Genomic DNA, 15,992 nt, shown 5'->3' with positions numbered 1-15,992 from the left:
CACCTGGGCGACGTCCACAAAGATAGAAGGCCAGCCTGTCTGTGAGCTCATACTGACACTCTACCAAGCGCTCGGCAAGCTCCACGTGACCTGCTTGCCTGCAAGAACAAAGTCCCATTACATACCAAAGACACTAGATCCTTTCAAAAACATTAGCTAGAAAAATAGAACCACACTTAGACAGAGCAGAAGAACGTCAGACTGACAGAACTATAAAATGACAGACAGACAAGTGAGCGGAGGGCAGACAGAAAGAACAACAGGACAGCAGATGGGGGAAGTCGTGGCCTAGTGGTTAGAAAGTATGACTCCCAACCCTAAGGGTGTGGGTTCGAGTTTCGGGCTGGCAATACTTGCCATACTTGGTTGTATGTCATGTCACTTTCACTTTTTTTTTTTTTTTTAGATAGAACAAGATAACTACAGACTAGGGCTGGGCAAAAATTCGATAATGATAATTATCGCCATCTAATTTTCCTCGATAAAGCAATATTAAGGGTTCGTGCGAGCTCACTAGAGCAGATCCGTTTACTCTGTCATGCGAACTCTAAACAGTGCTGTGAGATCCAGGTGTGAAGCGATGAACACAAATGACTCTGTGATTTAAACTAGTTTAACGCCAAACAGGAGAAACACTGTGTGCAACGAGACAGTCAGAAGGCTTTTCAATCTACACATTGCCATCATTTACCATAGTTATATTTTTACCATGGTATTGAGTTGATATATGTGTGGTTTAACTGTTTATCATGATTTAAATGTATGCTGCTATGAGAGACCGATGCTTAATAAAATAAAATAAAAATATCTGAATAAATTTAACCATATAAAACTGAGGTTACTACAATTTTTTTACAAATGTATACATTTACAAAATGTATCTCTTCATCCTAACTCAAGCTACTATCAAACGTGCATTTCTAACAGACAAAAACGTGATATTATTAATATTATCGGGCAACTCAAACCTATTTCTTGATTTGAAACAATAATCACTCATTAGGACATGCAGAAACTAAGAAAATATATATTTTTTTTTAGATATTTATTTTGTTAAGGAAAATTAATGGTCTGGTTTTTACAACTTTCACTTCGGAGCAAAAATCTAGATTTAAACGTGAAAGAAATAAAGATTTGACATTTATTGTGATAATTATCGATATCAGCTAATATGAACAAAAAAAATTGTGATTTTTTTTTGGCCATAACGCCCAGTCCTACAACAGACAGAGAAATAAAATGACAGACAGACAGAGAGGTAGAACATTAGACCGACAGACAGAATGATAAGACAGACAGACATAATATGATATATGATATAAATGAATAGATGGCTATGATATGATAGATATATATGGCATGATGGATAAATATGATACAGATGGAAAGATTTTTATATTTATATTTTTAATTTTATATTTCCTACTAATATAAACTGCCATTTTGGCTTGACCCAGAATAAAATTTAACAACCGTCCTTTCCTCTTTTTCCTTTTACAATATTTAAAACCAAAAATAAACACAACCATTGTAGAAATTTCATTAACATTAGTAAATATAATCTCCAATAAAGCAAACAAAGATCTTAATCTCTCACAATGTATAAAACAACTTCATTTTAGCACCATTAATCAAAGGTTCTTCCAAAAACCAATACAGAGACTTACATGACAATGATCTTTTTACCTGTACCATACACCATGCTCTTCTTACACTCTCATAAAAGGAAGAAATAGACTTCAAATGAAAACTCTTACAATCTGTCCAAAAAATATTTTTTCTAAAACCCCACCCTCCAACCTTACTTAAAAGACAACAGGCTGGTCCAAACCATGATAAATTGGGTCTATATAAAAACTTTTGAACAAACTGTAGCCTAAAAGCTACTTTCCTACTTACAAGATCAACAGCCCCTTGTCCACCTTCTTCCTTTGGAAGATAAAGAATATTTCGTGGTAACCAATGTAATCTATCCCAAAAGAAATGTTTTTCCAAGAACCCCTACCGGAGTCTCTAAAACGGATAACCTGTGCCATAATGAGGAGGCTACTAAATTATTAATGATAAATGCTCTCCCCCTAAAAGACATTTTAGGTAAAATCCATTTCCACCTTCCTTCAACATTTTCCAGAACATTTTCCCAGTTTCTTTGCATTATTATTTCATCACCCAAAAAATTCCAAGATATTTAAGACCTCTTTGTGACCAAACCATCTCACCCGGTAAGTCCAGTTGTCCTTCATTCCATTTTCCGACCCTATATGCTGAACTTTTAGTCCAATTTAATTTTGCAGATGAAATTTTTGCATAAACATTAACAATATCAACCAGTTTATCAATATCATCCTGTCCACTGGTAAAAACCAATACATCATCTGCATAAGCTGATAGTTTTATAGGTGGAAAAGTACTGTCATATCTAAAACCATCTAAACGAGTCCTAATTTTATGTAGCATAGGTTCTATTGCTATTGAATAAAGCATACCTGACAAGGCACATCCTTGTCTAATCCCCCTTTCTATTTTAAAAGGGCTACTCAAACCACCATTGATTTTCAGTACACTTTCAATATCCTCATAGAGCACTTTAACAAAGGCAGTGAAAGCAGGTGGAAAACCCAAAGATTCAAAAATATACCATACAAACTGATGATCCACCGGATCAAATGCCTTTTCTTGATCTAGGGAAATTAGACCACATTTTTTTCCCAACAGTCTTGAGACTTCCAACACATCCCGAATCAAGGATATATTATCCACTATTGATCTATTTGGTACACAATAAGATTGATCTAAATGTATAACCTGTCCAATTACTTCTTTCAGTCTGTTTGCCAAAGCTATCTAAAAACATCTTATAATCAGTGCATAATAAAGAAACTGGTCTCCAGTTTTTTATCTCTTTGAGATCACCTTTCTTAGGGAGCAAGGTTAAAACAGCTCTTCTGCAGCTTAGTGGCAGTTGTCCTTTATCCAAACTATCACTTAAAACTGCAAGTAGATCTTCTCCTAACAAATGCCAAAATGCTTTATAAAATTCAACAGGCAACCCATTTAAACCTGGTGCGTTACCAGTTTTCATACTCTGCAAAGCATTAAAAACCAGTTTTGTATATGAATCCTCATTCACTTTTGGAAGCTGATCTGCCACAAATTCAGCCATTAACTGGTCATCGACAAAGCTGCGGGTATACAGCTCTTTATAAAAACTGACAGCCCTTTTACAAATGTCAGAAACCTCAGTAAGAATTTTTCAATTATCTGATCTTAAACAATGAATATTTTTCCTTTGGCCATTTTTCCTTTCCAAACTGAAAAAGAACTTTGATGGGGCATCCATTTCAGAAAAATTCTGAAATCTGGATCTAACCAATGCCCCCTGAGACCTTGTACGTAATAGATCTGCTAATATTGCTTTTTTTCCTTTAAGAGCCTGCAATTGATTTTGATTTGCAGTGGCTCCACTTAATGTCTGAAGTTCCACTATATCAATCTCTAGACTTCTTATGGATTGAACTATGTCTCTAGTAACATTAAAAGTGTACTGATTACAGAGTTTTTGTATCTGCACCTTCCCAATATCCCACCACTGCTGTATTGATGTAAAGGAAGATTTTTTAGATCTCCACCCCAACCAAAAAAAAAGAAAAACATTTACAAAAATGGGCATCTTCAAGTAAAGCAATATTACAATGCCAATAGGCACTCCTACTTTTAATAGAATTAATAAAAACACATGCTACTGCCATTGAGTGATCAGAGAAACCAACAGGACAAATAAAACAAGACTTAAAACATTGTTTCTGATATTTAAAACAATAAAACATATCCATTCTTGCTAAAGACATAGAATTTTCTTTCACATGAGCCCATGTATATTGCCTTTCGTTACAATGAAAATTTCTCCACACATCACAAAGTTGCAAAGTTTTAATCATATTCAATAATTTATTTTTTGAAGCCATATGAGGTTCAATGTGATTCCTATCTAAATCATTGCTTGTACAATTAAAATCTCCACCCAGTATTAGAAAACTTTCCATATTACATTGTTTCAGACTACCACATAAAGTTTCAAGAAACAACATTCTTTCCATTGACTTCACAGGAGCATAAACATTTATCAATTCTAAAGTAACATTTTCAAACTTTGCTATTATCTTAATTAAACAGCCTTGTATTACTTCAATAACATCATGAGATATTGGTAGGCAGGTCTTTGGGAACAAAACATCCACCCCAGCACTAAGAGCAGTCTTATGACTCAAAACAATCCTTCCCACTCCTTCATCCATTCAACTTAATTTTCCTTTGTGCTGTGTGTCTCTTGCAAAAACAACATCTTTTGTACAATCTTTTTTAAACGATACACCTCAGGGTTCGACAAACATACTTCACCTTTTGCTTCATAAGCATTTTAGCTGAGTCAATGAATAACGAAAGATCAGGAAAAAAATCTATAACCTCCACATTCCTAATTCCTTTTGTACGCTGCAGAAACTGTTTCGTTCTTTCCAAACTGTACCCACTATAATCTTTACTCATATTTCCTTCAACTTCAGAACAATCTCGCTCACTTTCTGAGCCCGACACTTCACTTACATTCGAAACCTCCCCAGAACTTTCAGTAACAATCTCATCATGTGCTTTTTTCTTTGATGTATCTCACAAAGATTCGACTTCCTCTTCACTGCCGGCAATTGAAATACCTCTTCATCCTCTTTAAGTATTTCACCCTCCAACTCATCATTTTTTTGAACTCATTTCTCACTACTCTTTACTCCACTTCCTAGATCTTCTTTGTCCACACTCAAAACCGAAACCCCACCAACTTCGCTTTCTTTTTTCAAACTCTGACCTTCATTAGACCCACTTTCAACCTCTGAAACTTGTGACGCGCTTCTTTCTGGACAAGCGCGTACCAAGTGCCCCACCATCCGGCATCCAAAGCATCTCATGCTCTCAGTTGTTACAAAGATGAGATAATCAAAATTCTCAACTTTAAATTTAAAAGTAATATTCAATTCATCTATATCACTCCTCAAAATTATATGCACTTGTCTACGGAAAGACACGACGTGCTTCAACAAAGGAGATTTGCAGCCTAGGGGGATTTTCTTAGTCACAGAAACCAACTGTCCATAACGAGATAATTCGCGTTTCAGCGCTTCATCAGTAATGAAGGGGGGCACATTAGAAAGCAACACTTTTCTCGCTGGATTTACAAGTGGAAAAACTTTTATTAAACTACCATTGAGGACTAATCCATTTGCAACTACTGTGTTCACTTTTTCAACTTTGTCCAAAAATAACACAACAGCACCGTTCATTCGAGACGCTGAACGAATAGTACGGTGACCAACGATCTCTCCTACCACTAACACACATTCTTCAACCGAGCACTCAACTCCCACTGGCAACAGACCTTTGAAATGGGAAAAGACCCGACAGTCGCGCTCCGATTCACACTCCGCTCACTCAGCAAACGGCCACACACATGCGCACAAACGAGAGAGAGAGAGAGAGCTAGAGAGAGAGAGAGAGATTGCATCGATCAGTTCCTAGTGACTTCTGTGTTTTGTATTTACCGGGCATAGTCTATAGGTGTGCGGCCATTGATATCTGGAGCTCCTGGATCCGCTCCGTACACCACCAGCAGTTCGGCCTGCAGAACCTGCCCCGCTTTGGCGGCCACATGAAGAGGGGTCGTGCCCTTTTCCTGTGGAGTGAACATCAGGCATCTGACAGGTGCGGGACACTGTGCTGTTTTCAAATACATTCTTTTGGTCGTTTCACAAGTAATTAAATCAGATCAGTTTTTTGAGGAAATCTATATTGTTTGCCACAGTAATAACACTAGAGAAAAGAGAGAACATGAAACTAGAAATATCTTGGTTTTGGAAGGTATTTACGCTTTAGATCAGATTTGTCAAGATCGGATTTTATAAACACTCAGACAACACAGTTCATAGTTATACAAAAAAACATCCTCAGATCCCACAATAAACAACAACAAAAAAAGATATCTAACAATATAGCATCTGTTTTAGTTATGATGTATAAAAAAACCTGACAGAACAAAGACAGAACTGTGAGAAATGGCAGATCTTACCGGGTGAAAGAAGTTGGCTTGTGCCCCCAGTGACAGCAGCCGTAAACACGTCTCCAGACTTCCTGTCCGCACACTTGAGTGGAGTTGCTGCAGGCAAGAACAAGAGAAGAAGCGAGCGTATGAAAGAGAAATAGAGATGGACCCAGCATGAAAGACACAGAAAGAGAGCAGATCTCCTGCGCATCCTCTCATTAAAGAGGCCTTTCAACAGCACTGAGGAAGGCACATTTATTCACTAGCGGGGTGTCATTTTAAGGGCCTTGCTGAAAGGACACAGACAGTGGGGAGCAGAGAGAGGCCGGGGAGGAAACATGGAATGAGCGTGAGAGGGAAGAGACAGATAAGGAGTCAGAGGTGATGCCTTTGGGAGGTCTCACCTTGCTGAGGTCCTTCGTAGTGACCCCATCATCATCACGGCAGGGCAGCTTGTGGACGAAGGCTAACATCTGGTACTTGGCGCGAATGAACTCTGACTTAGTGGGGCTGTGGGGTGAAAGATACGAACACAGAAACGAATGGAGATCAATTTCAAAATCAATGAATCAATATAAAATAGAATGCCTCATCAATGGTCTTGCCGACATCGATACAGTCAGGACTGTTTATTTATAACAATGGCTGCCTCTGGGATGTAAGTGACACGCTTGATTTAAATCAAACCATGCAAACCCTCATTCCAAGATCTGAAATAAATGATAACTTCATCTTAGGTGGCTAAAGTTTTTCGACTTTCTCTAAATAAATAGGGCGTGTTTTCATACAACATGCAACTGAAAATGGAAAAATAGCAGTGTTTGTCTGCTGTTTGTTAGAAATATAAGAAAACAAATATTACAATTTACGATTTTCGAATGTAAAAAAATAATAATAAAAAGGTAAGTATATAGCATATGTACTTTTCATTAAAGTGAAATACATGAAACATTTGTTATAAAATATGAATAGTTTAAAATATGTGTGCCTGTGTGTATATATACACGTTTCAGAATCTCTTTAGGCTTTAAAAGTGTATGAATTTATGTTTGATATTTTAATATTTGTTTTAAATAATATATTTTTTGAAGAAAAAAACAACAAAAGGAAAATATTTCGATACACACACACACACACATACAAATACATATATATTATGCATGCATACATACATACATACATACATGTGTGTGTTTAAATATAATATATACATATGATTTAAAAGAGATTTTGAGCATGTTGATTTTCTAAATACGCTCACTACTGCCAAGTGTGGCAGACAGTTCATTTTGGACCCAGATTATAATGTCTCTTGTGTGTCAGGTAACATTGTACAACTGCTTCAAAGAATATTAATAAAGTAATTAGGCATTTAAATATACATATATTCATGGATATTTGCCTTTTTTATTACAGGTGCAATAAAGGTGACACAGGAAATATCTCAAACCTGCATGAGCTTATAATTCGTGAATGAGACTGGGTGAACCACTGCACCACTGCTCTGACAAATTACTTTTTAATTACTCTTTATTTTACTTTTAAAACCTCCCTTCATTTATTTTGAGTGGGCAGATTTGCTATTCTTGTCTCAGTGGTCTGCTATTCCATGGAGCTCCATGAGAACAATTACATACAGCACAGACCAATAAAACAAGAATTATACCCCTCAGTCTTCTGTTTTTATGACATTCTGGTATATGATGCATGAATGGTTTATGAGATGGCTTACTGGACTTTATCTTGTGGGTTTGGTTTCCTGCGCCCACTCTGAACTTGCGCTGGATCCAACAGAGAGTGTTCCCAGATCGAGTTTGCTCCATTACTGGCCAGGGTCTGCACCATCTTAGAGGCACACATGTATGTATTAGGCTATGACCCTGAGGAAAATGACAAGTATGTGTGTGAGAGGCTCTTTAGTTACCTGCAGTAAGGAAGGAGGCCAGCCGCTGTGTCGCAGGTGTTTGACGATGGATATGTGACGGCCCAGGCTCCGGTGCACAGAACAGCACTCATCACAGATCAGAACTCCACGGTTTATACTGCTCCAGCCCGGATCTTAACACACATGACAATGCACATTTCATCAGAGAGAATAAGTTAAAGACAGTATACTATACTGGTAAAGGTAATGCAAAGGTAATTGATTGCAATTTTGAGAATGATTGGTCTTAGTGTTGGAAGCATCAGAATGGTTAAAAATGCAAAACAAATGATATTATTTGGCTAACAAAAGTTAATTTTTTGTTGTATTTAATGGCTTTACATAAATATTTATTTCTGACACATACAAACATGCTACAAAAAATAAGATCTATATAATTTTTATACCATACACATCATACTGCCCTGCTCTGAATGAGCTCATCTAAGGGAAAGAGCTCTCCTCATATCAGGCAGGGTACAAGTGTTTTTAGGATCAAGGTGACATTCAGGGAAAAAGAAAAATGACACAATGTGACACAAAGTGTACCTCTGGGTGCCACAGGCCCCTAGGATCTGGCTAAAATTAAACCAGCACCCACAATACTTCAAGCACATAATCTCATCCACAGAATCTCACTAAGCAGGGTTTTGATATGATTAGAGCGAGAGGGAGATTACTCTGCACTGATTTAAACAGTGTCATCACATGATTACCGATTTCCCGTATGAACGCAAACATAATATGACACCTAAAAATGGTGGATTTCTTTTTTTATAATACTGATTGTTTTTTTTTCATTAAAAACAAACAATATTTAAACTTAAATTCAATGTTTTCTATTTTAATAGAATAGTCATTTATTTATTCCCTTTACTGTCACTTTCGTTCAATTTAATCCTTTCTCGCTGAATAAAGGTTTTAATTTCTAAAAACAATTACTGACCCAAAACTTTTGAAAGACAGTAACCAAAAGTATAGAAAAATTATATTTAAAAAATGTAAAAATTCAATTAAATGTGTTCCCGGGGAATCGAACCCCCAACCTTGCACTTGTTAACAATGCTCTACCAATTGAGCTACAGAAACACTAAAAATGAAACATACAAAAAATTAAAATAAAACACTAAAAACACTAAAAAATAAAACACAGCAAATGAAACATACACCAAATCGTTGTGTAAAATAAGTGTTAATTTTACTCCCACATTCATTTGTTTCACAAAAAAAATATAAACAGATTTTTAAAAGGCGATTAGATCCTATTTTCTTTTAATTAAAGTAATATAACAAGGAGCCATCCAAGGTTATGAAAAAAGCCTAAATTGATGTTAAGTAAAAGGTCTGCTTGTTTCCTTATTTTAGAAAAAGACAAGGCTTATTTTAATCCACCAAATGTTCATATTATAGCCAAGAGTTTGAATCTTGCATGTGGTGAAGAACTTTAGAATTATTGGCTTAATTGTAAATAATACAGCATCATCCATTTATCGGTGTAAAGATGGCCAGATGTTCACAGATATGGAGCTGAGCACCTGCGTATGGGAAAATCAAAGATGATGGCATACTTCTTAATGAACACGCTTGTGCTTCCTATAAGTGCTTGAAACCATTAACATCTCAATCGAGAGTTTCTCTCTGCCCGTAATGAAATTTCATGTGTACACACTCTAATGCTCACACACGCGGCGCCATTCAGCCCTCTGTGGCCATGCAATTGACAATCTACCACACGTTCATTCATACCCATAATACATTTACTAGAATTCATCCATCCGTCTGCCCGCCTCCTCTTCTCTCAGTCATCAGTTCCCTTAACTTCTGACACACTCACTATTATTCATCAAGCTCTATTAGCACCGCAGGACAGGCCAACAATATCCAAGTGTGTAAGGATATTAAAAAGACACACAAGCCCTAAGATGTGGAGTCATCGGCCAGGGGCACCGGTGACAGTGCTGACAGCCAAACTCTGAGCATGACTGCAGGTAGCTGAGGAGGTGAAACGATACTAAACTGTCAAAAGCAAGACACACTCCCACATACACGTTCAGATCTGGAGAGAGAGCAGCTGTGGATGAGGGAGCAGCTGTCATGCCCCCCGTACCACCCCTCGGTCTCCCCCATGGGGACGGTGAGGCAAAATGAGCAAGGCCAAGGGTGGGCTTGAAGTGACGGCACAGCTGAGTGGCATCAAATATGTTTTTCATAAACAACTGAAGGCTTTATTTTGTCCTAATGTATTGAGCACTGCTTTTGGGGAAAAAGAGGCTAAGAAAAGCCAGTCAAACATAGTAAGTTCCTCTTTATTTTTTATTTATTTACAACAAGCCAAAAAAAAAACAGTAAACTTGTTATTTCTTGCAAAACTGTCTGTTCATCCAGAATACTGAGTAATCCATTTGCACACTGAAATATTTTCTATGCATTTACTGTCCATTGCACTAGTGTAAATGTTCATATGTTCATAGTTTTTGCCTATAGTGTACAATCCACTTTTACATAATCCATCTGTATAGTATGTTCATAGTACACCTATCTGTATATCATGCTGAAAGTATTTAAAATATGTAAATTATGTCCATAATACTGCCTTATCTGTATATTTATTGTACATATTGTAGACCTTGTATATTCTGTACTTACTGCACTTCTGGTTAGATGCTAACTGCATTTCGTTGCCTTGTACCTTACATGTGCAATGACAATAAAATTGAATCTAATCTAATCTAATCTTTATTTAAAATATAAATGCAATGCCAACCTCCATCTTTTTTCCCTGTTGCATTTAGGAAATTGTGCCGTGTAGTAACCTTCAACAAAATATATCAGAAATAAAACAATATATCATTTCCGTGATTCTGCCATTACTCATAACCATTGCAGAAATACTGTACTGATCATTTTATGAAGACCAGCTGTGTTAAAACATCTTAATCCAGCATAAAGCTGGTTTTAGCTGTCCCAGGCTGGTCACACTGCTATTTTGGCTCGTTTAAGATGGGTTTTTGGGAACTTTTTAGTTGGTCATGCTGAGAGACCAGCTTGAAGATCAGCTGCACAACAGCTTGGCCAGACTGGGAGACCAGCTTAAAACAGCTAAGACTAGCAAACCAGTTTAGGCTGGTTTCAACAACAAACAAAAATTCAACAATGAAATGTAAGGTTTCAGTTATGCGAGTCCACTTTAAGAACAATAAACAATAATAAATGAATTCACTTTCATAATTATGCAACAGCATACAGAAATATCCCTGTTTTATCATGTAAACATACTACACTTTGAAACAACGTATCGTACAAGTAATTAACAAAACAAATCAATGAACAAATACACATTCAGGAAATGAGCCACTAAACAATATATACCCACGAAAAAGCTATCTAGAAACAAAGAAGTGCACAAAAACACGAGCAAAGACAGATCCTTGTCAGAGTTTGGTGTGTCCTGTCAACCTGCTAACGCTAGTTAGCTAACTCCACTCAGCCCAAGTTAACTAGATTTGAAACAGTACTGGACAAACTGAACTGATACTTCTTGTAGATATAATGCATTTACAGATTGTAAAAACATAAATATGTTTAACTCAAATACTGGCAAGGCAGTCACACGAGAGTCCGTAGGCTACTTAGCAACCAAGTCTAGCTTACTTTTCATTTAGCATTGTTCGATACAGAGCCCGTTTTGTGCTCAATATGAACTAAAACTTACTTTTAATCCACATATTTTCTCTCGCTACAAAATGCGCTTATAAAAGGTCCTGCGTATATTATAAATATAATGTTTTTAATTGACAGCACCTCACATCATCGTCAATTAGCTAAGGATGGGTGCTAACGAGCATCGGATAAAACTTTAGCCACGGTAGCAAAGCTGCGATAACTAACGTTACTCAAATTTATAGTCACGGAAGTTTAGTAAAGGATATAGTTTATGGACACCTACTGTTCTGTCGTATCATAACCCACATATCGATTCAGTATTTAATTTAGAGTGGGTTTGAATTAGCTGACTTGATAGGCTGCCGTATGGGCCTCAATTTTCGGGCATTTTCCTGACGCGTTTAGCCGAGTATCCCTGCGCATTTGCGGGCTTGGTGTTCACCCGCTGACCGCCGCGCTAGAGCGAATCTCGGACAGTCATGGCTCACAACAACGCCTCGATCCATAAATCTCAGCCTTACCTGGTGCACTGCAGTCGGCGCACACCTCGCTTCTTTGGGCTTTCCTGGACATCGCTGAAATAAAATCTACCGCTTCCAGAGATTTTAGTCCAATACTGAAGATATCTGTCTTGCTTTCCCCCAGGAGCGACGTCTGCGATTTCAATGCCGCCCCGAATGTCCGGAAGCCGGCGACGAGCTCCCCAGCACTCCCGGTCCTCACCCTTCTCTCTCTCCTTCCTTTTTTCCCCTTGTGGTGTCTTCTGTTTTACCGCTACAAGGACGTTACGATTCCTTAAAATGAATCAGATTTTTAGAAGGCCCCTTACGTTATCAGATTATTGAATTCTGGTTGTCCCCACTAATCTTTTCCCCGATCATCCAAGCCCCGTCTCTGTCTCGGGCAAAAGGGGGTGGGGATAAGTAAAGTATGGATATAGTACACGGTTTATTTACATCCACTGCCCAATACACTTCTGTATGGCGGGCTGCATAGTCTCCCTCTCTCTCTGACGTCTGTCTCTCGCCCCACTGTCGTGTTACAGGCGGGGGCAGACAGAGCAAAGGCACCACGCAGTCATGCCCACCAGTGGAAATGAATTTTACATAAGATTATTTACATATCTACAATCCCCAAATTAATTATGATTGAAAAAGCAAGGTTTTTGTACATTTCTATTCAGTCAATTAAATATGATCTGTCTAGAAAAACAACAACCTTATACTGTTTTAAATTTTAATACTGGTCCTCCACATTCTATTCTATTTTTGACACATCAAAGGAATGACTCGGCCAAAAGTTTAAATTTACTCCAAGATGTAGATAGGGGTTTGTTCTTTATTGGCACAGATGTGAAGATATTTAGCAGTACATCACTTGCTCACCAATAGATTTTTGCAGTGCTGTCAAGATGGGAGTCCAGACAGCCGATAAAAACATCACAATAATCCACAAGTAATAAATGTGACTCTAATGCATCAACTGTTGTCTTGTAAAGTGAAAAGCTGCATGTTTGTAAGAAATAAATCCATCATTAAGGCGTTTCAACTTTAAACCGTTGTTTCTTCTCTAAATATGTCCCCATAATCCAGTGAAATTTGCAAGATGGATGAGTTTGTTAAAAACATCACAATTTTCATTTTTGGGTGAAGTATTCCTAAATACATGTGCATATATATTTTTTTATTTTCTCTGGATAAACCTTTGAAATACACTGTATACTTTTTTTCTGTAAGTATATGAAGAATTGGTTGAATGTGCTGAAGAAATTCCAATTAAAAATGTGCACAGTATGGAGCTCAGTAGAACCCATATAAATCTGCAAACAATAAATTATGGGGCAAATAAAAAAAAATATTTTTTTTATTTATTTTTTTTTTACTTGAATTTCATATTTGAATTTTACTTTGAACCTGCAATTTTCTAATGTGAATCAATTAGATACTAATGACGTTTATATGTATTTTGATTATGTTTTATGTGTGATAGCAATATTATCCACTTCAGCTGTTATTTTGATTTTTTGAGAATTAGGCATATGCAATATTGGACCCACTGGTGGGTCCCCAGAGTTGATGTGGTTATTAATGAAGTTGATGGAAAAAGTTCTCTACTTGGTCATATGCAGTTGTGCTAATATTATGTCTAGTCCCCTGCTAGATGAGTGGATGGGATGGATCACTTCCTGCATAATATATTAATAATATGAGCACTATAGAAAATAAATCAGGTCAATTCTATTCTATAAGTGGAAGTACAAGATTTAATAGGCTACAAATGAATAAAACTGATGAAAACATATCGAATTAATTTTATTTTTATTCAGTTTAATCGAGCGAAGTTTTGTACTAATTGATTTGGTTATTTTGTATATGGTTAATAGGCTACTGTTAAAGGCCATGGTGCAGGTTAAACACCACTGTCGATTAATGGGTACATAAAGCAGTCAAGATATGTATATAAAGTTAGAAATGTCTCCAAAATGGTGTTAAAGTCCAGTTTTTGTAGTTTTTGGTTAGTAACGGTTATTTTTTACGCAATTCGGCGATGACGTCACATGAGGCAGCCGTGGTGGAACGTAGCCTCCTCAGCCTTGCTCAGCTACTAGAACTAGTTCTAACACTGACTATGGCGTCTAACTGGGATGAGGAAGAGGTGGCAAGACCCACAGTTAACATTTATGATGGCCCACAGCCATATAATTTCGAACCGTTTAGACGTGAGAGGGCGAATGAGGAAATACCGAGAGCCGATGGCCGTCAAAGACAAATAAATGCATGGTTAGAGGAGAATGACTGGAGAGTTGCTACCATTTAGAAACCCAGCAATGACTGGAGATAGTAGTCTATGAACAGCAGTGCATACAACAAACTTCTTTTTGCGTTCAGTGAATAGCATCGAGTGAAAGTCAACGTTCTCTTTATATCTAGTGAGAGTGATTATGTCGTTGGCTCAGATAAGTAAACTTAGTCAGACGATCTATAAATAGAAGGCATATTACATTTAATAATTACATTGAATAATCACCTAGTGTTTATTTATAAGCTTTTACCTCTTTCTCCGGTGAAAATGTTGTTTGCAAACGTATCTGACGCCGAGTAGGCTGGTCATGTCTTCAGTGTGATTATTGTTGATAGTGCTAAGCAGATGTAACGTGCCTTACGCAGCATCCTGGATTTGAGGCATGCTGCCTGAATCCGTTTGTGCTACACATAGCATACTCACACTTCAGGCAGGATCATGGTCCCCTTCAAGCCAGCACGCACGAGTATGTTCATGGTTTATGTTTACTTTACCAATCTTTTTACACGGAGTCCTTTGAACAACAGCTAATTGGTGTCAGGAGATGTGTTGCATACACAATAAACATGCATAAGAGACAGGCTTAAAATGACGTTTACAACTTACTTACAGAGTTTTAAACTTAAAAATCTTTCCTACTTATTCCTAGGCAATACCGGTACACTGCGTACAGACAGGCTATACGATGGGCTTATGGAGTTTTAGGCAGGAGTATAAGGAAGCCTATACCCTCTTGTGTGGTTTCAACCATCAGACAAAAATTCCAAAGTGGTGACCAGACCTATCAGGGCTTTCAATGGCCTCGTTTGGATGAAAATGAATAAAAATAATTGCTTATTCTGTTGTGATCACCCAATTACCCTTAAAATGTTATAAAGTACACAGAACACACGGATTTTGATAAGAAAAAACTGTTTATTTGGCATTTCTTGTAATGGTTACTGAACATTTAAACATTTACTGAACAAAGACACAGGTTGGAAGTAAACAAATCTATATAAAAAAATGGTTAGGCACAAAACCTACAAGGAACACTGATGAAGGGCTAGAACTGAAACGTTTGCACATTGTTTCTTTTGCCTGCAATATTGTGGTCTTACCTGAGGGTCAACTGATCTTTCTCTTTCACACACACACACACACACACACACACACACACACAGTGATGCATGCAAAAGCACATCAAGCAGACACACAGTGAGCCCCCCACCCCACACACACACGCACACACAGTGACGCATGCAAAAGCACATGAAGCAGACACACAGTGAGCCCAGACAACACCGCACACAGAGGTTGACAAGGCACAGGTAAAATGATTGGTAAATTATTTTTAATTACAACAAATTCCATGCAAATAACAGACAGAGGAGCAGACATGCAGCATGCAGGACCCCTTGAATGGGGTACAGCGACAATTATTGCCACAAAGACGAAAAAAAGTAATTTTGTGCAAAGTAAAACCAAAGCAACAGCACACAAAGAAAAAACAAAACATGCAGCATGCAGGAAACCACC

The 15,992-nt window shown here is 37.4% G+C and overlaps 1 protein-coding gene across 3 annotated transcripts in view; it reads right to left on the bottom strand.

Annotated features, from left to right (window-relative positions):
* LOC132107912 (ARF GTPase-activating protein GIT1-like) overlaps positions 1-12,705 on the bottom strand; it is a 30,967-nt gene extending 18,262 nt beyond the window's left edge. The window contains exons 1-7 of one of the 3 annotated variants that reach the window (XM_059514261.1): positions 12,194-12,705; positions 8,010-8,143; positions 7,818-7,930; positions 6,490-6,595; positions 6,113-6,199; positions 5,589-5,719; positions 4-98 (exon numbers count right to left, since the gene is read on the bottom strand). In XM_059514261.1, the coding sequence (XP_059370244.1) occupies positions 4-98; positions 5,589-5,719; positions 6,113-6,199; positions 6,490-6,595; positions 7,818-7,930; positions 8,010-8,143; positions 12,194-12,245 (718 nt within the window). In that variant the 5' untranslated portion in view covers positions 12,246-12,705. The remainder of the gene's footprint in view (positions 1-3; positions 99-5,588; positions 5,720-6,112; positions 6,200-6,489; positions 6,596-7,817; positions 7,931-8,009; positions 8,144-12,193) is intronic. The other 2 variants (XM_059514259.1, XM_059514260.1) reach the window with 2 other exon arrangements.
* Positions 12,706-15,992: the final 3,287 nt, after the last annotated feature.

The sequence above is a fragment of the Carassius carassius genome, chromosome 28 (genome assembly GCF_963082965.1).
Source record: "Carassius carassius chromosome 28, fCarCar2.1, whole genome shotgun sequence".
NCBI classification, from domain to species: domain Eukaryota; kingdom Metazoa; phylum Chordata; class Actinopteri; order Cypriniformes; family Cyprinidae; genus Carassius; species Carassius carassius.
Note: the sequence above shows the minus strand (reverse complement) of the source record. Positions and strands in the feature narration are given on the sequence as shown.